The 19126-nt window shown below is 36.3% G+C and overlaps 1 protein-coding gene across 4 annotated transcripts in view; it reads left to right on the forward strand.

Annotated features, from left to right (window-relative positions):
* Positions 1 to 19126, forward strand: part of USO1 (USO1 vesicle transport factor) — a 94406-nt gene that overhangs the window by 40529 nt on the left and 34751 nt on the right. For 2 of the 4 annotated variants that reach the window (XM_032334596.1, XM_032334598.1), the window contains exons 5-9: positions 272 to 283; positions 8454 to 8554; positions 8947 to 9049; positions 9204 to 9259; positions 15789 to 15909. In XM_032334596.1, coding sequence (XP_032190487.1) covers positions 272 to 283; positions 8454 to 8554; positions 8947 to 9049; positions 9204 to 9259; positions 15789 to 15909 — 393 coding nt within the window. The remainder of the gene's footprint in view (positions 1 to 271; positions 284 to 8453; positions 8555 to 8946; positions 9050 to 9203; positions 9260 to 15788; positions 15910 to 19126) is intronic. The other 2 variants (XM_032334597.1, XM_032334599.1) reach the window with 1 other exon arrangement.

Consider the following 19126-nt stretch of genomic DNA (forward strand, 5'->3'; position numbering starts at 1 on the left):
TGAAATCTATTTTAGAGTTTTTTACCTTGGGGATATTTACAGTCCATTAATTTAATGATAAATCTCATAATCCTGAATATATAGTATATGCTTGCTGTATCTCTTTTAAGCTATCTCAGATTTTGAATAAAATGAATGAGCCTTTTCTTCTAAGAGATTATATGGCTTATTTGACATTTTTAAGTTCTTATTTATTTTGTTGTGAATACTACTACATAGAAACTATTTTCTTCATCACCTACTTTTTATTTATTTTTGTCTACCTTTTCAGATGATGTTGAAGGTAAAAGATTGCATTTATGCATGATGCTTTTAGGCATAATTTCTGGTAATATAAAAGGACACTGTCAAGTGATGTTTCTTCTGGCTGGTAAAAAATGTAGAGATTTGTTTCACTGTATAAGAATTCCCTAATTAAAGGGAAATATTTGATAATCTTGTATTGCTATTTATTTTTTCCATGGTTACTAAGTCTGTATATTGTCCAGATCACAGAAAATACTCTAGTACATTTTTTAACAATGTTCAAGCTTTTTCTCTAGCAGGACAGTCTATACAAATTACTTTTTGTGTCCTTCTTGGAGAAAACTTTTGAGGCGGTTTATATGAAATATTTGAATATGTATACATCCGTATGTATACGTATACATTTTACATGTATTCAGCAAGAATTGGTAGATATTCCAGTTTAGAGAATATTACATGTTGATATTGTCCCTTTAAAATAATGCAAGCACGATAATGTCTGGTTAATGACATTTCTTGTATTAATTCATAATTCATAGAACTCACCAATATATTGTCTTAACTTTTTCTGATGGTCTGTTTCAAGTTCCGTTTATTTTTAACATTAATATTTCTTTTCCCAATAATTAAAGTAACCAACTTTATTTTGTTTTGCCATTTTTCCTGAGATCCCCTTAACTTTTTAAAAATGAGGAAAGTAGGTTTAAAATGGTGCATAACAAAATTAACTGTACTTAACGAGAAGCTAACTCACTCACTAAAATGGATAGCCTTACTTTTGTGATATTTGAACCCCTTGTTTGAAAGCAGAAAATACCAAAGCCTGATGCTTTTACTCTTGTGATAATAAGCTGGTTTCCTTGCTGGGTGATAGAGATTAGTCATCATTGTTTCTATTATTATTTCATCATGTTTGTATAAAGCTTTAAAATTTACAGTGCTTTCATGTCCACTGTCTTATTTGAGCCTCATAGCATCTTGTGAGGTAGGTGGTATTTTTCTCTTCTGTAGATATGAGAAAAAGTAATTAATTAATTAACTAATTAATGGTGAGAAAATAGAAGCCCAGAAACATGTAACTTACATAATATCATCTAGTAAGTAGGATAACAACATTTAAAAAAAAACTTAAAAAAAAAAAAAAGATTTATTTATTTTAGAGAGAGAACAAGAGCAGTAGGGACAGAGGGAGGGAGACTCCCAAGCAGACTCTGTGCTGAGTGCAGAGCCTGACGTGGGGCTCGATCTCACAGCCCTGAGATCACAGCCTAAGCTGAAACCAAGAGTTGGATGCTCAACCGATGGTGCCACCCAGGTGCCCCAATAGTATTTTTTAATATACTTTTTTCTAAGTATCCCATAGATTTTGTTTGTTTGTTTGTTTGGTTTGGTTTTTTGGGTTTCAAGTTGTTATTTAAATTCTGGTTTGTTAAATTTCTGATTTAATAAATTGTAGTTGTTTTCTGACCAGATTATCTTTCATTAGTCTTCTAATTTACCTTAACTAGTTTATAGGGGATTTAGAGAAACATTACAAAATACAGGTGTCCTTGTTTAATTGAGCACAGTGCAAAATATTCACAGTGATATTCCGTCACTGTGAGTTAGGACAACTTTTACTAGAATATCTTTTTCTGTGGAGCAGTTTTGTCCTCCACCATATGGTTTATGACCTTGATATAGAATGGAATTCCGAAGAGAAGGTCCAGAAATTTTTTTTTTGTTTTTTGTGGTTTTTCTTTGTGTTGTTTTTTGTTTTTGTGTTTATTTTTGTTTTTGAGAGAGAGAAAGAGAGCACATGAGAGTGCAGGTGTGACTATAGGAGGAGGGGGAAAGAGGCAAAGGGGAAGAGAGAATTTTAAGCAGCCTCCAGGCCCAGCAGATCCCACCCTGGAGCCCAGTGCCAGGCTCAGTCTTGGAACCTTGAGATTATAACCTGAGGTAAAAATCAAGACTCAGTCTTGACTGACTGAGCCACCCAGGTGTCTCTCAGAAATCTTTTTGAATATTGTTTATACCTCTTGAGAAATTAAAAATTTACAGTCTCTAGAGATATTGTAAATAAACATTTGAAGAATAAAAATATATATATGTGTGTTTTGAAAGCCAGTCATATAAATAGGCCTAAAATGTTTCCAGGGGTGTATATTATAAGGACTTTAAAAAAGCAATCTTGAATTTGATATAACTATCTTAGACTTATTTTCACTATAGTAACAAAGGACCATTATGTTCTTACATTTTCATTTATCTTATACTAAAGAGCCATTTACTTTTACAGCCTAAATAAGTGTAATATATAGTACATAATATAATCTATACAATGTAAAAAAAAAAAAACAGACTTAGCTCTAGGAGTTTTAAAATAAGTATATTGGATAGAGAGGATGGTTTACTTGTCTCATACCTTGACTTACATTTAAATAAATCTAATTTCTCATGAATTTAATTTTGGTTTATAGCTTTTAGATGTAATTAGTATAGTAGTTGGCTTATGTAAACTGCTTGTATGTAAACTACTATAAATAGCTTAATTTACTGCTATAATCAAAATAGTTTTGTATGTTACTTTAATTGCTTAGCTAATTTTTTGAAGGGCTCTACAATAAAGTTCGGAAGTGCTGTGTTATGACTATAACATAAAGGAAGTAGAGTTTATCTTACTAACACTTTTTTAAAATCAACAATATTAAAACAGAAGGAATCATAGATCCTTGGAACAGGATCATATTTTACTAGTTCGATTCAAAACATAGATCTTAATTATATCCTGTTAAGCTACAGTATTTGATATAGTTTAACTACAGAACAAATCAGATGTATTTTTTTTTTTCATAAAGATTTATTTATTTGACAGACAGTGATCACAGGCAGGCAGAGAGGCAGGCAGAGAGAGAGCGGGAAGCAGGCTACTGCTGAGCAGAGAGCCCGATGCGGGGCTCGATCCCAGGACCTTGAGATCATGACCTGAGCCAAAGGCAGAGGCTTAACCCACTGAGCCACCCAGGCACCCCCAAATCAGATGTATTAATTCTTATTCTTGCCAAGTTATTAGCTTGTGCTCAATGCAGACATTACATTAAATATTTTCTTGGGTTAAACCTGCATTCCTTAAAGTGTGGCACAAAAGTCCCAGAGTCCTCTGTATTAAAAGAGCCCATAGTTAAATAAACGTAACTTTATATATTCCCCTCTGAAGCATCACAAGATATACATTAGTACATTAAGTGCTGAGAATTCTGCAGTAAAGAAACCTGTTCAACTTTGTTTAATCCACATACATTTGGACAAAGGCGCTTGATTTCATGAGATACTCACTAACATGCCACACTGTCCTGCATTTTGAGAAATACTGACCAAAGCTTAAACCCATAGTTCAGTTATTTACGTTTATCCATATAAAAACTTTTCAGCATTTTAAAAAACATTTCATAGGAAGAATTCACTAAGTCTATGTATTTTTTTTCCCTTTCTCTTTTAGATTAGTTTTAATAATAATCTCCTAAATATCAATACTTTTATTTTGAGTTTTTCTCTAGAGGTCACGATCTTTTGCCCCAGGGGCATTGTCTGTCTTAGAAGCAAGGTTGTTTGACCCATTTAATATTTGAAATAATTTAAATAAGTTGCTGGTATTACAAATTGGGAGCTTTCACATGAGATTTTGGATTTTAGATTTGTTTCTAAAAAACTTAAGGTCCGATAACAGCTGGGCCTGCATTCACACTTGGCAGTCGGTTGCTGTTTCCCCTCGGCGGGGCGTATACTCTCCAGCCTTCTGTTGTCTCACACCCAGCCCGCTTCACTCATGCATTACCGCCTGGCCCCTATGGTTGAGTTTTTATTCTCCACCATATTCACACCACTCTAATAAAAACCAGATTCGGATTTCTCCTTCACAACAGCTTTCTTTTTTTTTTTTTTCTTTTTAAGATTTTATTTTATGTATTTATTTGAGAGAGCACACATGCGTGTGAGAGAGTTTAAGTGGGGTGGAGAGGGGGATGGAGGCGGTGGGCAGAAGGGTAGGGAGAGGCAGAAAATTCCAAGCCCAAGGTGGGGCTGCATCTCATGACTCCAAGATCGTGACCTGAGCCGAAATCAGGAGTTAGGTATGTAACCCACTGAGGCACCCAGGTGCCCCATTTATGTCAACAGTTCATTTTTCAAAAATTGTTGAGTGGTATTCTGTAGTTCATTGCCCCCTTGGAGGGCATTTGGGGTTGTTTCTAGTTTTCAGCTATTACGTGTAAAGCTTTTGTAAACATTCATATACAAGTCTTTGTGCGGATCTATGTTTTCATTTCTCTTCAGTAAATACCTGGGAGCAGAATGGCTAAGGGATAGAAGAGGCATGTGTTTAGCTTTATAAGAAATTGCCAGACTTTTTTCGAAGTAGCTGTACCATTTTACGTGCCCACTGGGATGTGTGTGAGAATATGTGAGAGTTCGTCTCTCCACATCCTCTCCAGTACTTGATACAGTCAGTCTTTTAAAATGTTAGCCATTCCAATAGGTGTGAGATAGTATCTCACGTTAATTTTAATTTGTAATGAATAATAATATTGAACAAATTTTCATGTGGTTGGTTTTTTTTTTTTTTTTTTAGTCATCTATATAATTTTCTTCTGGTGAAGTATTTATTCAAATCTTCTGTTCATTTTTACTGTTCCTTTTTTTGTCTTATACTTGAGTTGTAAGAATTCCTTATATATTCTAAATATAAGTCCTTTGCCGTGTTTGTTTCACAAGTATTTTCTTCTGGTCTGTGATTTTCCTAACATGGTATTTTGAAAAGCAAAAGCTTTAAATTTTAATCCACTTTATTATTCTTTTTCTTTTGTAGTTTACACTGTTTCCTATTTATGAAATCTTTGCCAAACCTAAATCACTAAGATTTTCTCCTACGTTTTCTTTTAAAAGTTTTGTAGTTCTAACTCCTGTGATTAGGTCTATGGTTTCTAGTTTGCACTTAGGTCTGTGATCCATTTTGAACTAATAGGTCTGTTTCTGGACTTCATATTTTATTGGTCTGTATGTCTGTCATTTTGCCAATCCAATAGGATACTGTCTTGCTTACTGTAGCTTTATAATCTTGAAATTTTGAAATATAAGTCCTCCAACTTTGTTGTTTTTCAAAGTTCTTTTGGCTCTTTTAGGTTCTTTGTATTCCCTTATCAATCTTAGAATCAGTTTGTCAATTTCTAAGGAAAAAGGCTGACTGAGATTTTGACTCAGATTCTGTTCTGCCTGTTGATAGATCTGGGGAAAACTGACATCTTAACACTGTTGCGCCTTCTAATATCAGAACACACTGATATATTTATTTAGGACTTCCTTTAATTTCTTTCAGTACCATTTTGGAGTTTCCAAAGCAATTCTTCTTCTTCTTTTTTTTTTTTTTAAAGATTTTATTTATTTATTTGAGAGAGAGAGTGAGCGTGCACAAGTAAGGGAAGCAGCAGGCAGAGGGAAAAGGAGAAGCAGACTCCCTGCTGAGCCGGATGCAGGGCTTAATCCCAGGACTCTGAGCCTGGGCAGATGCTTATCTGACTGAGCCACCCAGGTGCCCCCTCAAAGCATAATTCTTATATATCTCATCAAATTTATCCCTAAATCTTTAATAATTTTTGGTGCTGTTTTAAGTGGTACTGTTGGGGCGCCTGAGTGGCTCAGTGGGTTAAAGCCTCTGCCTTTGGCTTAGGTCATAATCCCAGGGTCATGGGATCTAGCCCCGTATCGGGTTCTCTGCTCAGCAGGGAGACTGCTTCCTCCTTCTTTGTGCTTGCCTCTCTGCCTACTTGTGATCTCTATCTGTCAAATAAATAAATAAAATCTTAAAAAAAAATTAAGTGGTAGTTTTTTAAAATTTTTCAGTTTCTAATATATGCCAGTTTCTGTATATGCTAATATATAGAAATCAGTTAATTTTGTATACTGACCCTTTATCCCATAATTTGGCTAACCTCACTTACTAGTTCCAATAGCTTTTTTATAGAGTTCATAGGATTTTTTACATAAATATGTGGCCTGTAAATAAAGACAGTTTTATTTCTTCCTTTTCAATCTGTATGCCTTTTTTGTCTTTTTTCTGCCTTATGGCACAAAGATGACCAGTACAGAGTTGACTGGAAGTGGTCAAATGGAGTATTCTTGCCTCTTCACTGATCTCAGGTGGAAAGCATTCAGTCTTTCACCATTAAGTGCGATGTTAGCTGGGAGTACTTTATAAATGCTCTTTATCATCCAGTTTTGTGACTTTAAATATCATTTATATGCTTACCACTCATATGTATCTCCAATCCAAACTGCTTGTTTGTCCAACTGCTTACTTGATAGCTCCGCTCAGATCTTTATGTCAAAATGAACTTCTCTCTGTACTCTTAGCTTGCTTCTTCACACTGTTCTTCATCTCAGTAAACAGTAAATTTCATAAAAATTACTACCACTGAGGTCTAAGCCATCTTTACTGCTTTCTTTGATCGTTGCTTCCCTTTTGTCGCGGTTGATTATTGTCTCCCTATTTTCCTTGTTCCCCTGACATTCTGTTCTCAGCACAGCTGCCAGAATAATCCTTTTAAAACTGAAGTATTTTGTAAGTAATGTAATTTCAAGGCCCAAAAGCATTTAGTTCTTTACTGACACGAGATGATAAGAGAAATATTTCCTAGAGTTTCTGAAGGGTAAAGCGGCATATGTGGGTACTTAGGATTGAAAAACACTTCTACTTTTGCTCTCTTCTTTTTTCTACAAATAATTAGATGTGATTATCGCTGTCACTGTTGGGTTGCTTTGCTTTTCCCATCATCTGTTGGGTTTTTTCCATTTCTAAAGTATGTTAATATTAAAATCTCACATTAGTAAAGGACTGTTTGAGGAAGCTTGACTGCCAGCTCCATTGGTTCATAGTCACTGCCCGGAGCAATATGTAGGAAAGGGTTGGTTGTGTGGCATGAGTGAGGGTATGGGGAGTAGTGTATTTGCCGTCTCTAAGTTGTGTATATAGCATAGGCAGATTTTAAATGGTAATTTGTTTTGGTGATCATCGCTTCAGTTTATAGTGGTCTTTTACATTTTTTTTGACATTGAAACAATGTATAGTTTAATCTAAAGACTGTTGAGTCTTAAGGACAATTATAAAATCTTTTAAGGAATAAATGTAAAAGTAAATATCAAATTCTGATTTTATTGACAATTTATAGTATATACATGTTGATATTTTTGAGAAAATACTGAATAATATGCAGATGATTGGTTTAATTTTGTAATTAAATCGTTTAACACAGCTACACTAACAGTCAACAAGGACTTTGTGTTTAATAATGTTTTGGTGGGGGAGGCTGATTTTGGGTATAATCTATACACAGTGAAATTTACTCTTTGCAGTTATATAGTCCTGTATGTTTTGGCATATGGATGCCATAGTGTGATCACTATCATATTTGAGGTAGAATATCTCCATCACTCTACTAAGCTCCTTTGCAGTCAAATGCTCTACCACTGAGCTATTCCCCCTACTAAGCTGCTTTGTACCCTAATTAGAAGTTTAACCTAAAAATGTCTTTGAAAAGACGTGAAAATTTAGATCTTTTCTTTGACTATCATATTTATTTATTTATTTATTTTTAAGATTTTATTTATTTATTTGACAGATATCACAAGTAGGCAGAGAGGCAGGCAGAGATAGAGGGGGAAGAAGGCTCCCTGCTGAGCAGAGAGCCCGATGGGGGGCTTGATCACAGGACCCCAAGATCATGACCTGAGCCAAAGGCAGAGGCTTTAACCCACTGAGCCACCCAGGTGCCCCTGAATATCATATTTAAGCATTTATTTTTTTAAAAAGATTTTATTTATTTATCTGACAGAGATCACAAGTAGGCAGAGAGGCAGGCAGAGATAGAGGGGGAAGCAGGCTCCCTGCTGAGCAGAGAGCCCGATGTGGGGCTTGATATCAGGACCCTGAGCAGAAGGCAGAGGCTTAACCCACTGAGCCACCCAGGTGCCCCATATTTAAGCATTTAAAGAATAACTATTTATTTAAATGATATTGACAGTTATTTTAAGGATAATCTTTTCAGCATAACTGTGCTATCATTACCAGCCATACTATTTTAAGAAAATTTTCATTTCTGCTTAACCCCTCAACAAAAAAGGATACTTTAAAATAACAGCGTCATATTGAAGTACTTTATCTTTGAATATTACAGAAGAAAATTCCACAAGACAGAGTGAGGATCTGGGAAGCCAGTTTACAGAAATTTTTATTAAGCAGCCGGAAAATGTCACTCTGCTGTTATCTTTGTTGGAGGTAAATAAAGAATCTTGCTATTTTTGTCATCTTAATAAGCTTTTTTTTTTTTTTTTTTTTTGCCTTTTTGGGTGTTGTTGAGGAAGCAACATACACTATACCTTTTTAAGGTCATGAAATTTGTTGTATCATTGCAAGAGATTCACATGCATGTTTTAAGGACTGTATAATTTGTTAAAATATTGTCTGCTTATATGTGTTTTTATTTTACCTAGTCAGGAACAGTTTAATCAATTTATATTAACTGCTTTCTATTTATTTCTCAAGTTACTTTTTTAAAGTTTGTTGAACTATGTTTGTAGTTTTTGACACCACTATTAGTTGAAAAAAAGTGTTTTTCTTAAATATGTAAAATATGTAGATTTTAAATATTTTAAATTTTTATATTGCAGGAATTTGATTTCCATGTCCGCTGGCCTGGTGTGAAGCTTCTTACTTCTCTTTTAAAACAACTAGGACCTCAGGTGCAGCAGATTATTTTAGTCAGTCCCATGGGTAAGTGATTCACCTTCCTTAAATAATTTTGATTTAAAAGTGAGGCTCATACCTAAAGAGGGGGACTGAAATGATGTGTTAATAAATTGTATAATTTAAATCATTATTTTCAGTTTGGTTAAACCACTGGTTTTCACATGGTTATATGTTCTAGGTGTTTCAAGATTGATGGACTTATTAGCGGATTCCAGGGAAGTTATACGTAATGATGTAAGTTAATTTTGAAAAAGAAGTCTAAGAATATGCAAGTTTCTCTCCCTCTCTTTGCACGAAATCTTTGTCAATCCTTACTCAGTGTTGTAAGAAGTTAGCTTTGGAACTTAGGGATATTGGCCAATCTTTTAGACCTTTTTAAGTCATATACAAAAGGTCTTTGTTTTCTCTTTGTTTATTTTCTTTCTTTGTTATTTATTTGTTATTTCTTTGTTTCCTGCCTGTCCAGTATTTTGGTGTAGACATATGATTTTCATATTCAAATTTATGCTTTCTACAAGTTTAGGATTTCATTTTCTTTTTGACACCAAACTCTGCCTCTAGGAAGAGTAAAGGAAACATCCCCAGACACTGAACTGGGTAAACTTAAAGCATTGCATTTGGAATCCTCACCCTCTTCTGATTGAATATACATTTCAAAGGATTTTCCTTGTAATCTTCATCTAACTTTAGAGCATGATTTGCTCTGGGGTTATTTTCCATTCTGATTTATTTTATTACTTGCATATTAGTTTGAGTATTTTGTATTGATGTGGTATTTTTTGTTGTTGTTGTTTGAACATTTTTCTGGTCATTAGCTACAATTTAGTCAAGACTGTAGTACTTTTTAAAATTTTTTAAGTGTTTTTAAAGATCTTAATTAATTAATTAATTAATTAAAAAGATATTATTTATTTATTTGATAGAGATTACAAGTAGGCAGAGAGGCAGGCTGGGAGAGAGGAGGAGGCAGTCTCCCTGCTGAGCAGAGAGCCCGATGGGGGGGCTCGATCCCAGGACCCTGGGATCATGACCTGAGCCAAAAGCAGAGGCTTTAACCTACTGAGCCACCCAGGCGCCCCTAAAGATTTTATTTTTAAGTAATCTTGACACCCAGTATGGGGCTCAAACTCACAACCCTGAAGTCAAGAGTCTTACACTCCACCAGTTGAGCCAAAGAGGCACCCCCAGACCGTAATACTTGAGACAACAATTGGAAAAATCCTTTTAAAATCAGATTCTAGAGCTAGGAGGGCATATCAGGTTAATTCATTCTCCATATTAACACTGAGAAGCCCAAGACTCACAGAAGCCAAGTGATTTATTTTTAGTGACGTCTGTTCATTTTTGTATGTGTAGTAACTGGCCCGTGCCTTTCTCATCCTAACTGCCAGTAAATACCATTTGGATTGCTCTTAGCTTCACAGCTGGTTAGTGGCAAAGCAGAGACACAAGTGAAGTGCTCTTGACTTCTGGTTCACATACACAGTTTTTAAACTTTGTATTTAACATTTTGTAGTATGTATTGTAAGGGGTGAAATAATATAGTAATATTACTCATAAGAGAGATATTTAAAAAAAATTTTTTTTTAAAGATTTTATTTATTTGTTAGAGAGAAAAAGGGAGTGCACGTTTACAAGCAGAGGCAGCGGCAGGTAGACAGAGAAGCAGGCTCCCCGCTGAGCAAGGAGCCTGATAAAGGACTCAATACCAGCACCCTGGGATCATGACCTGAGCCAAAGGCAGATGCTTAACCAACTGATCCACCAAGGCATCTCCCAAATCTCTATTATTCTTTTAAGAATTTTCTTATTTAGGGGCGCCTGGGTGGCTCAGTGGGTTAAGCCGCTGCCTTCGGCTCAGGTCATGATCTCAGGGTCCTGGGATCAAGTCCCGCATCGGGCTCTCTGCTCAGCAGGGAGCCTGCTTCCTCCTCTCTCTCTCTGCCTGCCTCTCTGCCTACTTGTGATCTCCCTCTGTCAAATAAATAAATAAAATCTTTAAAAAAAAAAAAAAGAATTTTCTTATTTAGATGGGTATTCATCTACTTAGGAATTTTGAGAATCTTCCATTCACTAAAATATTACCATATATCTTAAATTTGATGTTCTGTTCTCTTGGCCCTCAATATAAATAAAATGATACCATACAAACCTTTTTTTTTTTTTTTTAAGATTTATTTATTTATTTATTTGACAGAGAGATCACAAGTAGGCGGAGAGGCAGGCAGAGAGAGAGAGGAGGAAGCAGGCTCCCTGCTGAGCAGAGAGCCCGATGTGGGACTCGATCCCAGGACCCTGGGATCATGACCTGAGCAGAAGGCAGAGGCTTAACCCACTGAGCCACCCAGGCGCCCCATACAAACCTTTTTTTAAAAAGATTTCCATTCTATTTTATTTTATTATTTGTTTACTTTTTTTTTTTTTTTTTAAAGATTTTTTATTTATTTGTTAGAGAGAGAGATACAGAGCGCAAGCACAGGCAGATAGAGTGGCAGGCTAGAGGCAGAGGGAGAAGCAGGCTCCCTGCCGAGCAAGGAGCCCGATGTGGGACTCGATCCCAGAACGCTGGGATCATGACCTGAGCCGAAGGCAGCCGCTTAACCAACTGAGCCACCCAGGCGTCCCATACTTTTTTTTTTTTTAAAGATTTTATTTATTTATTTATTTTTAAAGATTTTATTTATTTATTTCATGGACAGAGATCACAAGTAGGCAGAGAGGCAGGCAGAGAGAGAGGAGGAGGAAGCAGGCTCCCTGCTGAGCAGAGAGCCCAATGTGGGGTTCGATCCCAAGAGCCTGAGATCATGACCTGAGCTGAAGGCAGAGGCTTAACCCTCTGAGCCACCCAGGCGCCCCCTTAAAGATTTTATTTTTAAGTAATCTCTACATCCAACATGGGGCTCAGACTTACAACCCTGAGATCAAGAGTCGCATGCTCCACTGCCTGAGCCCCCCAGGCGCACCACCATTTAAGCCATTTAATAAGGAAATTCTTCATGGATTTCTATTAGTATCATTACCATTTATTTTCATTTGCACATAGAATTTGTGTATGTGTGTGTATAACTGCATTAGCTTCATTCTTAAATGTACCATTTCCTTTAACCTTTACTTTTTCCTGCTCTTAACCTTTTTCTCAATTTTTTTTGTTTTTGTTGTTGTTGTTTTGTTTTTTGGTATTTTTTTTTTTTAAGATTTTATTTATTTATTTGACAGACAAGAGATCACAAGTAGGCAGAGAGGCAGGCAGAGAGAGAGAGGAGGAAGCAGGCTCCCCACTGAGCAGAGAGCCCGATGCGGGACTTGATCCCAGGACCCTGAGATCATGACCTGAGCCGAAGGCAGAGGCTTAACCCACTGAGCCACCCAGGCGCCCCTGTTTTTTGGTATTTTTTAAGGTAGGCTCCAAGCCCAGCAGTCATGACCCTAAGATCAAGACCTGAGCTGAGATAGAAAGTCAGACACTTAACTGACTGAGCCACCCAGGCACCTCATCTTTTTCCCAATTTTTATTTGAGACAGATATAATGATTCTCTGTTTATTTTGCTTTTCATTAATTTTATGATGAGGGATTAAGTTATATATTTTTAACATCTAGATTCTTGGCTTTTATGTTTTATAGCCATCCTTTCTTGAGGTTAGTAAACTGATTCATTTGAAATTTTTTTGGCTGGTTGACACCAGCCCCCAGAGGCAACTAAATAGCAGCTCTGGTAGTTCTTATTGGCACTTACCGGTGATCGCGTGGAACAGTCTGCTACTCTTTCCTCCTCTTGTGTCTTCTCTTTTTTTAATTCTCGTTTAAAAATTCTTTCCTTTCTTCTTTTTAATCAGCTTTCTAATTGTACTCAGTAATAGTTGTCAACATTGACTAGCTTCCCAGGGTGCATATCTATAAAGAATTTTAGCCCCAGTTTGTTTTATATTTGAAAGATTAATTTTGATCTGGATTAGAGAATTAGTTGGTCATTTACCATTGGTGCACTGACATGATCCTCTTTATTTGTGTTACCGTGCTTAAAAATTAGCAAGAAAAGTTGAAAAACTCTAGGAGTTAACTACCTGCTCACTCCTAAGTGATAGACTGTAATTCCATCTTTAATTTTTTTTAATATTCTTTCCTTTTTAAAAGATTCTGTTTATTTATTTGACACACAAGAGATCACAAGCAGGCAGAGAGGCAGGTGGGGGGGGCAGGCTCCCCGCTGAGCAGAGAGCCTGATGCGGGGCTTGATCCCAGGATCCTGAAATCATGACCTGAGCTGAAGGCAGAGGCTTATTAACCCACTGAGCCACCCAGGCCCCCCTTTAATTTTTTATTATAAGAAATTATTATGAGAAAGAAGAGAATACAGACAAACCATCAGTTTTCAAAATTTTGTTATACTTGTTTCATCTCTCTCTCCTCCTCACCACTGTCATTTATTTTTGACTGGGACATTTACAAACATTGAAACAATCAATATAATTTCACCATTACACACTTTAGTATATACATACTGTGTATGTATAGTAGTGTATCCATACATACATGTACACACATACTATATATATATGGTATGTATACTAAAGTATGTAGGGTATTTATATAGTAAAATATATCAGGATATATATAGATAGATACGGTATATATATTAAAGTATGTAATATATCAGGATATATCCTGATATAACTATAATGCCATTATCACATCTAACAAGTTAACAATGATGTCTTAGCCCTCAGTTTCAATAAGATTACCATTCCATATTCAGATTTTCCATTTGTCTCAAAGATATCTTTTATGGTTGTTTTCCAGAGAAGGTTCTCTTCTTACATTTGATTGTTATGTCTGTTAACTTATCTAAAGGACTTGATTAGGTTTTGGTTCACCTGTTTGCTAGGATGTTTCCTAATGATACAGCGACCTTAATTTTACAACACATGAGGAGACAGGTAATATCTGCCTGTCTCACATTTAGTGATCAGTGGGTTTGATTTGGATCTCTCCACTGTAAATTCTCTACCAGCCTTACTTACATCAGATTCATCAGGTACATCTGATCCTCCATTAGTGATCATTGCTTTAATCGGTTATTTTGTTAAGAGTTCCAAAATGATGATTTCTATAATTCTGTCATTATTTCACATGTATTAAGCTATAATCTCCTGCAAAGAAGAACTTTACTTCATCAAGTAGTCTAATTTGTTACCCTGAAATATAGTACATATTTGAAAAGTGGAATTAATGAATAATAAATGCCTTTAATTAACAGTTTTTAAAGTAAGGACTTGGTATCCACTTACTTTAAATAACTAGTGAGTATACTTCCATTCTTAATAGCATTTAGTGGATATGTTTGATTAGAGCGATATATCTCTTTATAGTCAGGAAAAATAAATGAACATGTGTTAAGAACTTAAAATATAAGTACTGTGCACATATAAACCTGGTAGCTTCCATAGAAGTTATTTTATCTCCTTTACTTTTAATAAAAATCCTATAACAAATATATTATCTTTAGTTTACACATGGGTATACTAAAAATTTATGTAATTTGCTTAAGGTTACACAGCTAGTACATAGGACAATCATTTTTAAAACCCACTTTATCTAACTCAGAGCTTTAATGTTCTTTCTACTGTATTCCTTCCCCACTTTCGTAGCAGTTAAACTGAACAGCCTTAAGTGGGAGAATTTGACACCTGAAAAAAAACTACCTTTGCCTTTCTCTTATCTCAGTGTTGAAACTTGACAGTTAGGAAAATGAGTAGAACAAGTCTAGTTTAAAGACTGTGGGCAGGTGCCTGGGTGGCTCAGCTAGTTAATCGAGTGTCTTCGGCTCCAGTTAAGTTCTCGGGGTCCTGGGATCAAACCCTGCATGGGGCTCGCTGCTCGGCGGGAAGCCTGCTTCTCCTTCTTCCCCTCCCCCTGCTTGTGTTCCTGCTCTCGCTCTGTCAAATAAATAAATAGATAAAGACCAGGGGCAATTTTTTTTTTCTTTTGGTCTTATGTGAATATCTACTCAGTAAGCTAATTTGCCTTTTTTAGGACTTTTGAACTACCCCTTTGCAATTCTTCTTTCTCTTAAGTAATACCTGCTTTTATCCTAAAAAAAATTTTTCATAAAAAATCCTATTTCAAAGAAATAGCAAATGCTATTGTTACAAAATACTTGTTATTTAATGGTGAAATAAGCAAAAGTGGGCAACTGAGTTTTTCTTGAATGATAATGAAGAGGTTGCAGAATATATAAACTAAATACAGGTTAGCTGAGAAAAACTGAGAATCAGAAGCAAAGACTACTGTGGGAATTCTTGGGTTTTAGGGGCAAGCTAATTACAGGAAAATGTGAACTTTCTCCACTAGAATGTGATGATGTTTGAAGATTTATATTACTTAATTCATAATTTCGTACCATTACTATTGTGAAGCACAAACAGGATCATCCCTGAGATGTAGAATTATGCCCAGGTCTCTTAGGCCATAATTAAAGCCAAGTAATGATTGATGAAAATGTAAGAATTGTTGTATATTATATTGTGCAGTGAAAAGAGAATGGAATTAGGAGTTAGTAGACATGGATTCCAGTCTAGGTTCCGTCCCTCTGAGATCTGTAATGCTCGGGAGGCCTGTTGCTCACCTTACCTGCCGTTTTTCTCTCCTGTCTGTAACGTGAAAGAGTTAAACTTGCAAAATTCCTGCACTTCTAAAATTCTGTGATTTTGAAATGTCTTGTAGAAGTTGTTCTCTACTAAACGTGGTCTTTTTTCCTCCATAAGGGTGTGTTACTACTGCAGGCACTAACACGAAGCAACGGAGCAATCCAGAAAATTGTTGCTTTTGAAAATGCTTTTGAGAGACTCCTGGACATTATTACAGAGGAGGGGAACAGTGATGGAGGTACAGTATGAGGAGATGGATTGAAAGAGATTTCCTTTTGTGTTCACTGAATTGTTAACTTTTAGGGAATGCACTTAGAGGGAGAAATGAGGACTCATACCTTATATTCTTACCTTCGTTATGGTTTGTGGAGTATGGTTTCTTTTTATTTATCCTATTTATTTGTAGTGTTTCTATTAATGTTTAAAATTTTAACAATCACATATATTGGCTTTTTTTTTTTAAAGATTGCATTTTCTTTTTTTTTTTTTTTAATTTTATTATTTATTTGAGAGAGAGAGAATACAAGCAGGTGGAGGGGCAGAGGGACAAGCAGACCCCCACTGAGCACAGAGCCTGCTCTGGGGGCTCCGGGACCTGAGATCATGACCTGAACTGAAGCTACCCAGTTAACTGAGCTTAACTGCTTAACTGAGCTACCCAGGCACCCCCATATATTGAATTTTAAAAAATAGTTTGTTCTTTTGTGTTTTATTCTAAAAATTTCTCTCTACCTCAAGGTTGTAAAGAGAGTTTTCATCATTTTCTTCTACTAAAGGCTTTGCCATTGTCTTTTACATTTAATTAGTAGGATCTTGCATTTGAATGATGGTATGAGATTTATAATCAAACATCTATACATGTGAAGGTCTGTTTCTGAGTTCTCTGTTTCATTCTGTTGGTCTCGCTCTGCACTGAAACTACACTTTATTAATTACTAAACCTCATAATAATATCATATCCATTAGAATATAGGGAAAATCTTTTATATTGGTTGGTTCCACATCTAATTCCAATATTAAATACCAGCAGGGTATTTGAGAATTCAACTCAATTCTGACCCTGTCTACCCACAGATAGCATCAGATTCCATAGGTGGAAGGTTTAGTCCTACACGACTTCCCTCCCCCTCCCCCTTCACATACCAGTCACAAGCCCCAGGCTGATACCTGTGCTTCTGACCTACCTCACAGAATTCAGGGAAACATTTAGGTTTACTGGCTTGTTAAAGGATATGAATCAATAGCCAGATAAAGAGATACATAGGAGGAGGTCCTGAACAAAGGAGCTTCTGTCCTCACGAAGCTTGGGTCCCAGCTCAATGACACATGGAAGCATTTTGGTTTGCCAGGTGTGGAGGCTCTCTGAAAAGGGGCAAAAAACTGTCCTCTTGGTTTTTATGGAGTCTTCATTAAAAATTCACGATTGACTAAGTCACTGGCCATTAGCTGATTGAAGCTCTATGCTCTTCCTTGTCCCTGGAGGTGGGGAGATTTCTTGGGGGCACTGAAAAGTTCTAACCTATAGTCAAGTGGTTGGTCTTACTGGCAACCGGTGCCTACCCTTGGGTGGCATCCTAAAATCACCTTCATTAATAAATAGCAAGATCCCCATTTCGCCTTCGTGGCTCTGAAGGGTTTTCAGGAACTGTGGGTAAAGATCAATTATATCCGAGAAGTGTATTTTTGTACACTTGTGAATTTGTGAAAATGAATTTTCACAAATTAAGAAGAAACCCTCTTCTTAATTGCCTTAACACGCCTTTTCCTTTTGTTGTTTCATTTGAATGAAATGCGTTTGCTAATCAAGTTCTATATGTTAAATATAACTGTAATAACAATAACAATATAAATATATATGGATCTCAAACTTACAACCCCAAGATCAGGAGTCACATGCTCTACTGATGAGCCAGCCAGGCACCACCCGTTGGAATTTTGATTGGAAATATATTGGGTTTACAGATTAATTTAAGGATAATTATCATCTTTATGTACTGACTTCCCATTCATAACCAAGTCACTTAACCCAAATCTTCTTTTAGATCTTTGAGTCATGTTTCAAAATTTTGAGCCAAAGAATGTTACATCTTTTTTTTTTTTTTTTTAAAGATTTTATTTATTTATCTGATAGAGATCACAAGCAGGCAGAGAGAGAGGAAGGGAGGCAGGCTCCCTGCTGAGCAGAGAGTGCAATGCGGGGCTCGATCCCAGGACCCTGAGATCATGACCTGAGCTGAAGGCAGAGGCCCCAACCCACTGAGCCACCCAGGCACCCCTATTACATCTTTTTTTATTAAATTGATTCCTAAGCATTTTGTTTTGTTACCATATGAGTGTGATCTTTTTCTTTTACATTCTCAAACTGGTCATTACTTGATTTTTGTATGTTAATCTTGTGTCCAACCACCTTATTAAACCCTTGGTTCTAATTGGGCTTTCTGTGTAGATAATCACATTTTCTACTCATAAAATTAATCATTTTTTCTTCATTTTCAATTCTTACACCTCTTTTCTTTTTCTTCTCATTGCACTAATTACAATCTTTAATACACTGTTGAATGTTGTTGACTTTATTAAGAGTACTGACGTCTCGCCATTAAATTTTATTTTTGCTAAGTTTTTATCATGAATGAATCTTCATTTTTTTTTAACTCTTTTTTTTTTTTTAAGATTTTATTTATTTGACAGAGCAAGAGAGAGCAGAAGCAGGGGGAGCAGCAGGGATATGGAGGGGGAGAAGCAGGCTCCCCTGCAGAACAGGGGGTCTGATGTGGGGATCAGTCCCAGGACCTCAGGATCATGACCTGAGCGGAAGGCAGTTGCTTAACCAGCTGAGCCACCCAGGTGCCCTTGAATCTTGAATTCTAGTGAATTTTTTTTCTGTATCTTTGGAGATACAGATTATTCTTCTTTAATCTATGAGGGTCTTTTCTTTAAAACGAGAGGGACTACAACCAATATAAGCAAGTTGAGAAGAGGGAGGATACGAGAGAGAGGATGATCAGTCATTGAGTCAGAATACCTAACAAAGGAGGAAGGATTGGAATCCAGAGTAGGGTTTGGAGTTGGCTTTTAAGACAGGAAAAGAAGCCCATCTTCCATCATAATGGGGAGTGCACAGGTGGCGAGGTAGGTCCTTTTGCAGATTTGGTGGTAGGAAGTTGAATTGAAAATAGAGTCATGCTGAGAGGGAAAGAAGAGGACCCAGCTGAGAATTATGGGGAGGTAAAAAGTCTTTGGGGGAATAAGAGAGCTCGTTGACTGTTGTAATTAGGTAGATTTCCAGGCAGGGATAAAAGCCCCATTGAGGGTTTTCACTGTGATTTTACAGCGCTGCAGATTGCTTGATTAGGTGCTTTTGTCTCCCCACTCCCTTCCAGTACTGAGCTGCCGAGGTGCACTAGAGGAAAAAAACCCAAGCAGTTAATTTTTCACAGGATTTTGTTTTTAAAGGA

Source organism: Mustela erminea, chromosome 2 (genome assembly GCF_009829155.1).
Source record: "Mustela erminea isolate mMusErm1 chromosome 2, mMusErm1.Pri, whole genome shotgun sequence".
NCBI lineage: Eukaryota > Metazoa > Chordata > Mammalia > Carnivora > Mustelidae > Mustela > Mustela erminea.